The sequence below is a fragment of the Cucurbita pepo genome, chromosome 16 (assembly GCF_057944985.1).
Source record: "Cucurbita pepo subsp. pepo isolate OVF chromosome 16, ASM5794498v1, whole genome shotgun sequence".
In the NCBI taxonomy this organism is placed as follows: Eukaryota; Viridiplantae; Streptophyta; class Magnoliopsida; order Cucurbitales; family Cucurbitaceae; genus Cucurbita; species Cucurbita pepo.
The window spans coordinates 1,673,563-1,687,813 of record NC_141813.1 but is presented as its reverse complement, the minus strand read 5'-3'; the positions used below and the strand labels follow the sequence as shown (position 1 = coordinate 1,687,813).

Sequence of the window (14,251 nt, the reverse complement as noted above, 5' to 3'; positions counted from 1 at the left end):
GAAAAGAATCGCATAAGCCCATCGTAGGAGCTTCGGCGGAGAACTTATAAGTTATGGCTATAAATTTTCAAATTTTTTGTTCGTAAGATTCTCTTTGCATAATTGATCACTTTTTCATGATTCTTGAGGAATAGAATTATCTTCGAGCTTATCAATTTTGGAGAATAAATCAAGTTGAATCGTTAATCAAAGAAGGTGTGTTTTTTTTCGGTATGTTCAACCTTCATTTATCCATTTTCGATAGTATTGATTTTTTTTAAAAAAAAATATTGATGTGTGCAAGTAGCTATATTCAGTTTAGCGTGTGAAGTTATTGTTTATAGAACAAACTGATACACGTTATAAATTGATTACTCCCGTCTCGCAACATCTTGGCCTGGTTAACGAGCTCTAAGAGATTAGCTATTTTGTAGGAGACTCATTATGTTAAGTGCTTAGCACTTAAAAGTTGCCGGTTGGAAATGTAAATCATATAGAGAAAGATTAGTGTACACTGTTAGCAGATATTGTCTTCTTTGAGTTTTCCTTTCGAGATTTTAAAACACGTCAAACTTTCCCTCGAGGTCTTTATAATGTGTATGCTAGGTCTTTATAATGTGCATTCTCGCTAGCACTCGTTTTCCTCTCCAATCGATGTGGGATCTCACAATCTACTCCTTCAAGGCCAAGCGTCCTTGCTAGCAATCGTTCCCTTCTCCAATCAATGTAGGATCTCACAATCTACCCCCTTCGGGGCCAAGTGTCCACGTTGGCACTCGTTTCCCTCTCCAATTGATGTGGGATCTCACAATGCACCCTTCTTCAGGGCCCAGTGTCCTCGCTAGCACTTGTTCCTCTCTCCAGTCAATGTGGAATCTCACAATCCACACCCTTCAGGGCCCAATATCCTCGCTAGCACACTGCCAGGTGTCCACTCCCAGCACATTGTCTGATGTCTAGCTCTGATACCATTTGTAACCGCCCAAGCCCACCGCTAGCAAATATTGTCCTCTTTGAGCTTTCTCTTTCGAATTTTCCCTTAAAGTTTTTAAAACGCGTCTGCTAGGGAAATGTTTCCACACCCTTATAAATAATTTTTCGTTCCCCTCTCCAACCGATGTTGGATCTCACAAGTAGTGTGACCTAAGCACGAGTCTAAACAAACTTATGATTTAGCTTTACAGCGTTCAGGTATGAGAAAGACTTAAGTAATAATTAGAGACATGCTTAGTTGTCAAGTATAATCTTAGAACCTGCAAGCATGCTACTTACCGAGTGTTTTTATACTCATTCAGATGATAATTGAGCTACAAAACCGAAAAGAAGACAGGAACGAGCGGTAGAGCTTTAGAGTTTTTAAATATATCTACGTACAAACATAACATTATTATAATCATGATGGGTATGAAAATGATAGATATAATAAATAAGATTGGTTGAACATAGGGAGTGGTGGAAAGAAATCATAATGTTGGTACTACATCCATTAGACAAGCACTATCAAAAGACAATGACACTTACAAATGCTACTCACCACATGAAGTGCTCATCCATTTGTGTATTCATCACTTCCAATTGTTGTTGCCCATACCCATCTTCTAATTATTCTCTTATTTTAGACCTTAATTCAAACGAAACAATCCAATCTTTGTTCTTTAATTAGTACTTGAACGTTTTTCTTTTTAAAAATTCGATATCAAAAATATAATTTTGAAACTCATAAGTGTTTTTGTTTCGGTAGTTTAATAGTCTCATGAGAAGAGGGGTTGAGTTAACCATGTAGTTATTATTATTGTTTCTTTTTTTTTTTTTCGAGATTATACCCCAGTTCAGGAAACTCAGAATAATCTTCAAAATCTGCATCGATCGAAAATGCGACCCTTTCGTCTCGTTACAAATCATGTCTCTATGGCAATGATGCATTGTTGAGTTAGTTTATAAACACGAGAATGTAGCTATGGTTAAGGCGTAACAATGGAGGGAGCTAGAGTTTAGAGACAAATGACTGAGCGAACAAACAAGGCTTTGGTGTTTGTTATGTTGGGATGTGGACATAAATACAGGGTAGTACCAAGAAGAATTAGTAACTTTGGTCTAGGCCAAACAAGTAAGTGATCTTATTATTTACTCGGTCGAAAGACTTGTTATATATGTTTATGTGATATTATGATGTGCTATGATGATGTTATGATATTGTGATGATACTCTTATGGTCGCAAGACAACGATTATACAACACTTGTTCTAACCCAGCAAACAAGTTAGTCGTGTGAAATTCACACTTCGCGGACAATATCAACGTATGCTCGAGCCTCGGGTCATGTTTGAGAGAAATATTTAGAAAACGTGAGTGATAAAATATGTTGAAAAGAATTTTGAGAAAACAATGTTATAAGATAAAAGCGAGTAGATAACAACAATGACTTTAATAGCATATAACCCGAGTATAAAGAATTGACAACTAGTCACATCTTCCATAGTACAATTTGGGCATAGCCTTAGTGGGTGTAGACATAATTTTGGTGACCGATCATACACTCCGTATTGACACAACATGAAATAATGAAGACTTATCTAAGATGAAAACATGGGTTTTGGAACGGGCATGCTTTGTTATTTTTTCTATTGTTTTTATTTCTATCTTCGTTCATTTATGCTCGTAAGTTAATTTTCAATGAAACGTTTATTTAGTAATTTCATTATGAGTTAAATTTTCAAAAGGATCTGAGAGTTAGCTTCGTGAATGTTAATTGAAAAGACATTGAGTAACGAAATCTAATTATAAGCTAGTGTATTCAAGTTTATTACAAACGGGAAACGGGAAACGGGTCTGGGATACATTTACAAACAAATTACAAAAAACCCAAAATCTAAATACGAATTGACGTCCCAGAACGACCTCTTTTATGACTTTGTAGCTTTCGAATGCTCTCCCACTTCAACTAGTAGCCAGTTTGTGTCGGGTATCATTGATTTCAACACGAAAGTACTTTTTAATATTAAACTTTGCAAATCGTCTCTTGCAATACAATATGTTAAATACTTTTCATTTATATTCATACCTATTATCGAACCAAATCAGCTTGTACACTTTTTTAGGTCACCACTGATTTAGTGTTGACTTAGATGTGGTGGCGGATAGACTTAAAGTCCGAGACCCCTCATTTTTTTTATTCTATATACAATATTAATTATATATATATATATATATATATATATATATATATATAAAGGCAAAGCAAAATTTTGGTTTATTTAAAAAAAAAAAACAATTGTTGGCGCACGCGCTCTTTGCCCACCCGACCCATACACTTTTATGTTCTTTTTTTGGTATAAATTAATGAAAAACCTTCCTTTTAAATTACTTTTATATTATTATTTTATCTTTGAGTTCCTTTATTTTATTTTATTTCTAGTTTTAATATAAAATATAAATGGAAATATACTACCTAAGAAAATTGACGGGTGTTGAGGATTATTGAGGATTATCTCTTTTCAAAAGATTCGTTAATCAAAAATTTTAATATCCAAAACTTATGTTGATTGTGCAACAAGTGAGGTAAGTTTATTCGTTTTTGTGTCGCCTACGACCAAACGACGTATGTTCGAGGCTCTAACCCTAGTTAAAGAAAGTTTTAGAAAATGGGGTAGAGAGATTTCGGAAGAGAGTTTTGAAAGTAAGATTTGAGAAATTGAAATTAAAGCAAGATTTGAGAAATTGAAATTAGTGTTATATGGGAATCTAAGCAAAAGGCAACAACGGCACTGTTCGGAAGAGAGTTTTGAAAGCAAGATTTGAGAAATTGAAATTGGTGGGTATATGGGAATGTAAGCAAAAGCAACAACGACACTTTTCGGAAGAGAGTTTTGAAAGCAAGATTTGAGAAATTGAAATGGGTGGTTATATGGGAATGTAAGCAAAGGCAACAACGGCACTATCGGGTAGGGAGAACAAAAGGCAATGGGTGGTTATATGGGAATGTAAGCAAAGGCAACAACGGCACTATCGGGTAGGGAGAACAAAAGGCAACAATGGCACTATCGGGTAGGGAGAACTGTAATGAAAATCATAACGTAAATCAGGTGTGGTGATGATTGTGAAGATAGGCTTAATTGGGCCTCAAACCACAAGACAAACCACGCTCAGAGGGACTCAAACCCACAATCGCCTGATTAGAAGTCAGACGCCTTATCCATTAGGCCATGAGCACTTGCCCTCCATGATACTTGAATAAATGGTAGCTACACAAACAAACCGAAGCTACTTTCGAGTGAGAGTGATTATGAAGATAGGATAATTGAGCAATACTTTAAAAATTAAAGTTATTACTTATATCAACAAGGTGTACCTACTCCTTGTTAACTTAGTTACAAGAACTCTAAAGATGTGATAAGAACACCCTTGAAAGTAATAATTTATTCAAAATCAAGAGAGAATTTGATAAAAAAATATATCAATAATTTAATCCAGAGGGTTAGAATATTAATTACAACAAAAATGAATTACTCTTAAAAAGAAACAACAGATCTCACTTAACTCATGACGTTTATAGTCTTAAATTCGAACTCTTATTTTATCGGGGATCATGGCCTCAATAGAACCTAACCAATTCGTTACGAGATTTTAAATCTAACAAAGGATACACTATTTTCTCTTGGCTTCTATTCTAAAAACGTTTCATAAAGAACAACTTAATAGTTCTAATGAGTAGTTCGTTTAGCCGCCATAACTTGTTTCACTTCCAAGTTTTAAAGGATTTTAAAGAAATGGGTTAATTTTGGTAAATGCAAATAAAATCGGTATGAGAAATCCATCGTATATAAGGTGAGAACAGTTAGTTATCGTCGTCTCTATAAGGTTTTTGGGTGAATCCACAAACGATAATATCATATTATTATGGAGATATGTGTTAAGCGTGATTGTTTTGTAAGGTTTCAATTTTTTTTTTTTTTTTTTTGTTCGTTCGTTTGTGAGAGGTAGGTAATTCTATGTCAACTCCATTTTATATATTTATATTGGGATTCCGACGTAGGATGAATTAAATTGTGGGTGTTGGACCCCGCGTTGTCTAATTAAGTAGAAGATTATGGGTATACAAGAAATGAATGCTATCCCCATTGCTATAAGGCCTTTTGAATAAAAACCAAAAGTAAAGTCACGAGGGTTCATGCTTAAGATAAACGATATCATGTGGAGGTTCATTGATCCTATCTTTGATATCAGAGCCATGCCAATCATCAAGTGTCATACAAAGAAGTTGTTAGACACGAAATTTGTGTTGTTTAACGCGTTTTTTTTTTTTTTTTTTTCCTTGTGATAAAAATGAGCAATGATTTGCAACTTCAGTTGGGCAAATTTGTGTTCGTATTTTCATGTTGTTTCGCTTATGAAATATATCTTCTGAACTTGGTCTGACTCGTCATTGTTACAACATTAGTTGTAGTTGATAAAGATGGTTACATACTGAGCAAATACGTTTTACGTACATTTCATCTTATGATCGATTAGAAAATTTGATATAGTTTATATGCATCACAGTTAATTCCGCAACAAAATTACAAGCTTTTATGTTCATTCTTTTGTGTTGGAATGGAAGAAACTTTAATAAGCTGAATAAATCTTACATCTTATGACTATTTTCCTAAACTTCCTCAAGTTGTCCAAAAAAAACGAACTCAAATATAAGTCAAGTTCAAGTCAAGCTTATTGACTCATAATCTTTCCGTAAGCTTGACTTTACTCGAGATTCTTCACTCCGAACAACTTCTGAATCTCTGAAAATTTAATATATACTAGGGCTTTGGTGAGAATATTTACCCATTTCTCTCTATTGTCAATCTTTGTATCTAATCCACCCCGTCTTCTTCCAAAGAAATTTTAACTTTGCAACCGGCAATTTCTTCGACTCTTCTCTTCTAAGTCTTCTAAGTACGATTTCATCATGTAGAAATTTTTTGCAAGGTACTATTCGGTCTTTCAATTTTGCTTTCTATCAATACAAGTTCTTCATAATTTTTTTTGGGATATCATCCGTCTCAAGCAAGTTGGATGAACCAATTGGGTATTCGATAGAGCGAGCATGAACAAGTTGGTAATTGTCACCCTTGTTATCATTGGATTGTTGTTTCTTTTTAGGCTTGCCTCTAGGCCTCTTTAGTTGAGATGACAAGTTCAGTGTCCATTTTTTCTTACGTCTTAGTGGTCTTCCTCAAGACCTCCTTGGTTGAGATGATAAGTTTGATGAAGCCACAACATTTTTTTCTTAGTTCATTGATTTCAGTGCCATGTACTAAGAACTATATATGTGTGAGCCCAATAAACTTAACTTAGTAGAACAAGTTACTAACTTACGAAGAAATTTAGAAGAATTGTGAGTAGTTTTCAAATTGTGGACCAAATTTCGTCAGATAATTAGGAAGATTGTGAGTGACTTTGAGAAAGTTTAGGAAACTTATTAGTGTTTTATCCACTCTAAATACGGATCAGATGTAGGTTTTATTCACAAAAACAAAGAGAATTGAAAAGCATAAGTGTTTAAAGTTTTTTTGTTCTAAGAAACTCTCCCCTTAAAGTTGTTCTTTTTGCTTCTTTTATTTGTTTCGGTATATTTCGATTGTTGGTCATATCTAACATTTGGTATTAGAGCCAAGATGCTAAAACAAATGTTGTCACCACACAAAGTCGTTGGAAGAGATATGACAACGATAAAGAGCAGAAAGGAGGGGAGTGTAACACTCCAATACCTATTACTCACAAAGAGTAACTACGCAGCATGGTTGATAAAGATGCTAACTTACAGGCACAAGGCGTGTGGAACGTCATCAAACATGGCAACGTTGAGGAGCGTAAGAGCAGGATGGCTCTTGCAGCCATCTACTAAGCGATGGCAAAGGACGTCTTTCTCATGTTGGCAGAGAAAGACTTGATAAAGGTAGCGTAGGAGACGCAGCAAACACAACATGCGGGTGGAATGTGTCAAAGAAGCAAATATGTAGACCAACCTTAAAAAGTGAGTTCATGGTTATCCGCATGAAGGGCGGTGAGTCAATAGACGACTTTTCCATGAAGTTGACGATGATCGTCTGCAACATCTATTCGTTAGGCGACAAGGTGGAGGAGATCTCTGTTGTTCAGAAGTTCCTCCGAGCTGTCCCTCCGAGATTTGTTCAGATTGTTACCTATATTGAGCAATCCGATGACCTTAATAACATGTTGGTTGAGGAAGTTGTTGGTCGTCTTAAGGTCCATGAGTTGAGACTTCGTGGCTACAATGATAGAGAGGAGGAGAAACATCTCTGACTGCACATGAGGGGTGGCTCGCATGGGCGAAAAGGAAAGATACGACCGATTCTTCCTTTTCCAGTATGAATGGTCTTGGCGGCCACAACAAGGGAAGTTGAGGTCGTGGCTGCGGACGTGGTGGCAGAGGAGTTCGTGACAATATCTCACAAGTTCATGACAAAGCCAACCCTTTGAAGGACAAGAGTATGATCACGTGTTACTTTTATGAAAAATACGGGCACTATGTGGTAGAGTGCCGCAAGAAGAAGTGCGATGAAGAGGCAAACCTCACATTCACGCAAGATGAAGAGCTCACACTGATGTTGGCCAAGAAAATGTCCAACCTATTGATGCTCAACAAAGAAATGGTTATGGCTAACCTTCTCACAAAAGAAGAAGACCGTGTGGAGACCAACATGTGGTACCTAGACAATGGAGCAAGCAACCACATGACAAAAAATCAAACAAAATTCAAGGAGCTTGATGAATAGCTCATTGGAAACGTGAAGTTTGGCGATGGATCAATTGTACCGATCCAAGGCAAAGGATCCATCTTGTTCCAATGCAAGAATGGCGATTAGCGTCTACTGATCAAGGTATTTATAACCCATACTTGAAGAGTAATATTATTAATCTTGGTCAGATTACGGAAGAAGGAAGCAAAATGGAGTTAGCTAGCTCGTTCCTCAAGATGTTTAACAAAAACGGAGCCTTATTGATGAAGGTAAAACGGTCGCATAACCGACCATACAAGATATTATTGGAGACCAACCAGCCCACCTCTCTATTGATGGCACTCGTAGACCTAGCTTCGCTATGACATGCAAGACTTGGGTATGTGAACTTTCAGACGCTTAAAAAAATGACGAGAGAGAAGAAGATGGCTATAGGGCTATCCAAAATCATACACCCAAACTAGCTATGTGAAAGTTGCCTAGTCTCTAAACGAGCAAGATTGTTGTTCCCAACTCGAACTAGTTTACATGCTGAGCGACCACTGCAACTGTTTCATGCATATTTATATGGCTCAATCACTCCATCATCAATGGCTAGTAACAAATATGTGGGTGTACATGATCTAAGAAAAAGGAGACGTATTATGTACGTTCAAGAAGTTCAAAAGACTTATTGAAAAAATTAACTATCTAATATATATAAAATTATATGGAATGTTTTTTAGCGTTTTTTAATACTATAATAAATTTAAAAAATGCTATGATATTTAAATACTTGATTTTTCGACTTTTTCCATAGCATTTATCGACTTTTAATAACATCGTCAACCACCATTTCAAAATTTCTATAGAAAGCCTATGATATCGTTTGTTTAACATTATCATTAAAGTTTATAATTTAACTAATTATTTTTATCGAAAATTTATGTTTTTCATTTTATTTTCACCAGTTTTCTGTTCGAACGTACACTCAGAATTGTACGACAGCTCCAATCCATTTAGGGAATTATCATTGTTGGGTCGAACAAAATGGCTGCAATCAAATTCAAATTACCAACAAGATTATCAATGAATGCATATTGAAAAATCATTATAATTTGGAACACCTCTCGACCTCGAGGAGATAGGAAATTCAAACTATTAACTCTACACTGCGTTTATAAAAAATTATCAAAGTACTTTCAATACACATCTCATTCTCTTACCTTTCATTCTCACCATGGCCACTATTAGCGGCCACCACGGTGAGATCCCACATCGATTGGAGAGGGAAACGAAGACGCTAGGCCCTGGAGGGAGGTGGATTGTGAAATCTCACATCAGCTAATATCGGCTAGCGGTAGACTTGGGCTGCTACAACCGCCCACCTTCACCTACCCGTCCTTTAGTCCTTCAATTTTGAAGGACTTTTCTGAATTTTCATCCCAACTGTCGTTGGAGATGTAATTGGTCTCCCTTTCAAGATAAGAATAAGATTAATCTTTGAAAGCTCCTTTATAGCCAACTTGACTTTCAGATTTTTTCCAATTTGCAAACTGTCACAATATCTGAAGCAACCCTCAGTCTAATCTAAAAATGGTCACAAGACTTTGATGTATCAATAGGAAGATTCAAATGTGATCACTTTCAGTGATGGAATTCACTAACAGAGAGTAAACTAGTCAATGGTATCTTTTTCTTTCCTTTTCCCCTATTTCATTTCCACTTATTTGACTGAACCGTTTACACAATTTTAGACAACGGCTTAAGCCCACCGTTAACAGATATTATCTTCTTTGGGCTTTCCCTTTCGGGCTTCCTCTCAAGGTTTTCAAAAAACATCTATTAGAGAGAGGTTTCCACACCCTTGGGAGCCCCAGCGAGCGCTGGTACACTGTCAGGTGTCTGGCTCTGATACCATTTGTAACAGCCCAAGCCTATCACTAACAAATATTGTGTCTTTGGGCTTATCTACTAGGGAGAGGTTTCCACACCCTTATAAGAAAAATCTTCGTTCCCTTCTCCAACCAATGTGGGATCTTACAATCCACCTCCTTGGGAGCCCCCAGCGTCCTCGCAGGCACACTGCCTGGTGTCTGGTGTTTGGCTCTAATACCATTTATAACAGCCCAAGCCCACCGCTAGCAAATATTGTCCTCTTTAGGTTTTCCTTTTCGAGATTCCCCTCAAGGTTTTTAAAACGCGTCTGCTAGGAAGAGATTTCCACACTCTTATAAAGAATGTTTAATTCTCCTCCCAATAATGGGGATCTCACAAAAAATACATGGCAGAATATTGAATTTCTATGTAATGACCTATGAGGATGAATGATAGGAAATGAGGATGAATGATAAGAAGATTAAGAAAACATAACTTAATGAACAAAAGAAACTTAATGAGAAAAGTAGCAAAGGAGTAAGTATTACTTTTACTGAAAATTGAAAGTACTCTCTGAGAATTGTATTACAACACATACCTAACAGATGAACTTCTAGGACCCCTGAGTTTTGTTCTACACTACCAAAACTCGGGAAAAATCGACATCCCTACCCCCACCGTCCGTCCCTCCCTCCCTCCTGTTCTCAGCCGAGGAAATGTAACACAAATTACTCTGATAGAATCAGCAAAAACTGTTGACTTAGCAACAAGATTCAGCATAAGAAAATGGAGAAAAAACTGTATGGGACAAATCAAATCCCAAAATTGTTAGAAGTATCCTAAGATATTCTCAAACGAAATGATGAGTAGGGTAATCATACTCATATCCATTGTAGTCATAATAAAGCCTCTCCCCTTTAGCAATATCCTGAATAGCAACCAAAATGACCCGGCATTCGCCGTTAATATTGTATCTCACACATTTACAGTTCTGTTTCTTCTTACCTTCTCTGCACAAAAATGGAATTTATGTTTTGAGCATCATGAATTTGATTCTCACAAATATTAGAAAAAGTAAAAGAGGAAACAAACTAAACATACGATTAAAGTTTTAAGAAACTAGTTCTTAGTAAGCTATCATAATATGGCCATGAGGTGCACTACTTAGATACGTGCATGTAGACAAAGCTGATATGATTTAATAATTAGATACATTTGTAAAATGTGATAGACTTCGCCAACTTACGGAGAATGATTATTTATTCCATTAATAAACCGAGCGATGTTTCCACGTCTGTCGGGGCAGATGACAAGACTCCTAGATGGATCTTTTGCTGAAAGAAGGGTCATCATACTATCACAATCATCGTGTTCACGGTTTTTAAGATAATCCACATCACCAGTATATTCGGCAATAAACGTCATATCCTTAATTTGATCATCCGCTTCTACCGTAAAACTACATCATAAATTATGTGTGGACTTAATATAGATGTTGGAAGCAAATTGCAATATGGTCAAAGAGTTAAAGATAAAGTTACCCTTCACATGAATCAAAAACAACCAAAAGGGGAGGGCATTCGCCTCTTCTGCTCATGGCTCTGCAGAGTTCCAAGGTCTCAGTATCCTCTTTGGAAAGAACCTAAAATAGAAGGCAGGTAACATAATCTATGACCATTCCACTATTAACAACAAAAAAGATTCCAACTAGAAAATGTTTTCAAATGGTTCCAAGTTTTTAAACCTGCATTCCACCATCTTCAAACTCTGCCTGGTTAGCAGATCTTGATGCCATGCCCGGCACGTAAGTCAAACCATCACTAAACTCCATTTTCAATGTTGTTAAAGCAGTAGCAAGTGAACCCATCTGTTTCAATCTGCGATCAGGATCTTCACTTGGACGAAATGGTAGTAATCTTCTCCTTTTCTTCTGCCACACCAATGGCCGTAATCGTCTCCTACGCTTTATAGCTTCAGTTCATGATGCCATTTGTATAATATTAAAATTATGAATCCATGAATAACTTTTGATGCAAGGAATATTAAAAGAAAATCGTCCAACATGAACTGATCAGTTCAGGAACAAACACCTATAGTATAGAAAAGTTTCAGCAGAGAACATAGAAGAACTAAATTTTAATGCCAAATGGTCTCAAATCCAGAAAATCTCATAGAATACCAAGATGAAATGATCACCTCAAGAACACATTTGGTATAGAGAAGTTTCAAGAGAAAACCTCTAGATGATTTACTGCTGTCAAATGGTCTTCATAAAAAAGAAAAAAATCGTTGGAGATTAGTGAAATTACAAATAATTCAGGAATTTTTTTTTTAGTTTGACAATACATGAGAGTAGGATTCAAATCTCTGACTTTTTGGTTGAAACTGAAATGCCTAAACATATCTCATAAGATATGTGTGAGATCCCACCTCGGTTGGGGAGGAGAACGAAATATTCTTTATAAGGGTGTGGAAACCTCTCTCTAGCAGATGCGTCAACCTTGAGGGGAAGCTCGAAAGGAGAAGCCCAAGGAGGACAATATCTGCTAGCGGTGAGCTTGAGTTGTTATAAATGGTAAGAGAGCCAAACACAGGGCAATGTGTCAACGAGGAGGCTAAGCCCCGAAGAGGGGTGGACACGAGACAATGTGCCAGCTAGGACGCTGGGCCTCGAAGGGGGTGGATTGGGGGAGTCCCATATTGATTGGCGAGGGGAACGAGTGTCAACGAGAATGCTAGGCTCTAAAGGGAAGTGGATTGTGAGATCCCACATCGGTTGGGGAGGAGAACGAAATATTCTTTATAAGGGTGTGGAAACCTCCTTCCTAGTAGATGCGTTTTAAAAACCTTGAGGGGAAGCCTGAAAAGGAAAACCCAAATAAAACAATATCTGCTAGCGGCTTGGATTGTTACAGTATGTTGTCACATATATGCTCAGTAATATCTATAAATGTTCTTACAAAATCAAGCATGGTTGTCAAATATATGATATGAGTATGACATCCCAAATATATATCATAAGATTTTATTTGTACTTTCCGTAATTATCTTATCTGAAATGCTAGCTCCCACACACATCTTATAAAGCATAAACATTTAGCATGTATCCTTATCAAGCAACTAGATTTCAAGAAACCACAAGAATTATGTTAACTCCTTGATAGGTAAAGGCTCATTGATGTCCACTAAGAATTTATATGCCTCACAACTCGATCATTTAATGAAGTATAAGGAAAAATATGAGATGGTTTTTCTTCTCTTTCGATTTCATCAGGATATCATAGAATTTCACTTCAAGAATCACATCTGTAGCAGTAAACTAAACAGCTAAAATTGGTTGAGAAGGAATAATGTATACATCAAGTATGATAATTAAGCAGATTTGTATAAAGCATATCATAACATTGGCCCACATTATTGAAAATAAAAACTCATTTGCCAGTAGTTCCACTATGTTATATAAATGCTTGAAATTCTAAAGCATTTTCTGAGGACAATAGCATAAAATATAAGAATGAATACCAGAAGGGCCACGATCATGACCAAGATTATGAGGCAGACATAATATGATATCAATTTTGAATACTGTAGTGAAGAATTTACCTTGAGCAGACAGATATGGGGCTTCTTCGTCATTACATTTCTGAATTCTGAAAAAATCGATAATCTTCTTCTGAGAAAAGCCTACAAGCGAAACAAAAAGAATGATGAAAGGAATCGGAACAACACAATGACATTCCGAAATTACAAACTCCAAGAAATTCACAGAAAATGGGAGAATCAACGAATTCGTGAGCATCCTTACTTCTTACTCTTCTTTGGCCACAGCATTTGGGGCAAAGCCAGGATCCAATCGGGACCCTAACGACGATCGGACTAACACATTTCATATGAAACCCCTTGTCGCATTTGTCGCACAACAGCAGCTCATCATCCCGGTCGCCGGAGCCACATTCCTCGCACCTGACGTCATCGTAATCGTCCCGTTCGAGAACCACATGCTTGGCCTTGGCCATTACCTCCGCCATTGGCTTCAGCTTCCTCGGCGGAGGGGATGTGGATGAAGGTCGGTGCGGAGCGTGTGTCCGACGGAGCGAGGCGCTGCAGCGGATAAGGCGCTGGGAGGAGGCGGCGGTGGCGGAGGAGGAGGAGAAAGCCGGAGTCATGAGGAAGAGGAGAGATTCACAATAGGCAGAATTGGGAGAGGATAAAAGGTGGAAGGGAGGAGAACGGATTGGTGTAGGGAGCTCTGGTGTGGGTGTGCAGAGAGGTGCATGGAGGAAGACGATAATGGCGGAATTTGTTAGCTCTCTGTCTTCCCGAAATGGCCTCTACGGCGAAAGGGGAGTGCCCGCAACGTTGCGCTGAGGTGGAACACTTCCATTGGATTGCTCTATTATACGCCTTGTGGTGCGCACGGAATTTGATGCCCAAATCAACAACCCGGCCTTATTCCGGTTCGACTCAACCAACTTGAAACAATTCGAGTAGAGTTTACGACCCGACTCAACCCGACTCAACCCAACTCAACTCTCTATTTTTAAGTTCCGTTAAATTACGTCAACTCAACCTGCTTGAAATAAGTCGAGTAGAGTTTTCTATCCAACTCAATCTTCTATTTTCAAGTTCGGTTAGGTTGTGTCAACCTACCCACCTGAAATAACTCGGGTGGAGTTTAC

General features: G+C 37.4%; 1 protein-coding gene across 3 annotated transcripts; it reads right to left on the bottom strand.

Moving 5' to 3' along the window:
• Positions 1-10,068: 10,068 nt before the first annotated feature.
• Positions 10,069-13,950, bottom strand: ATXR5 (TRITHORAX-RELATED PROTEIN 5). Of its 3 annotated transcripts, XM_023656586.2 has the most exons (7): positions 13,378-13,950; positions 13,176-13,256; positions 11,317-11,543; positions 11,114-11,214; positions 10,819-11,031; positions 10,454-10,582; positions 10,069-10,305 (listed from the first exon to the last, which is right to left on the bottom strand). In XM_023656586.2, exons 1-7 carry the CDS (start codon positions 13,736-13,738, stop codon positions 10,212-10,214), a joined length of 1,206 nt encoding a protein of 401 aa, XP_023512354.1. In that variant the 5' UTR covers positions 13,739-13,950; the 3' UTR covers positions 10,069-10,211. The 3 variants fall into 3 exon arrangements, with proteins under 3 accessions (XP_023512354.1, XP_023512355.1, XP_023512356.1); XM_023656587.2 differs by having other exon boundaries at positions 10,069-10,582; positions 13,378-13,949; XM_023656588.2 differs by lacking the exon at positions 10,069-10,305 and having other exon boundaries at positions 10,439-10,577.
• Positions 13,951-14,251: the final 301 nt, after the last annotated feature.

Excerpts from the sequence above, each read along its gene's own strand:
- ATXR5 (XM_023656586.2), bottom strand. The coding sequence starts at position 13,738 with ATGACTCCGGCTTTCTCCTCCTCCTCCGCCACCGCCGCCTCCTCCCAG. Across the intron at positions 11,032-11,113 it reads GTTTTTGATTCATGTGAAGG|TTTTACGGTAGAAGCGGATG; the intron begins GTAACTTTATCT and ends TTTATGATGTAG. Across the intron at positions 10,306-10,453 it reads TATGACTACAATGGATATGA|AGTAATTTGTGTTACATTTC; the intron begins GTATGATTACCC and ends TGATTCTATCAG.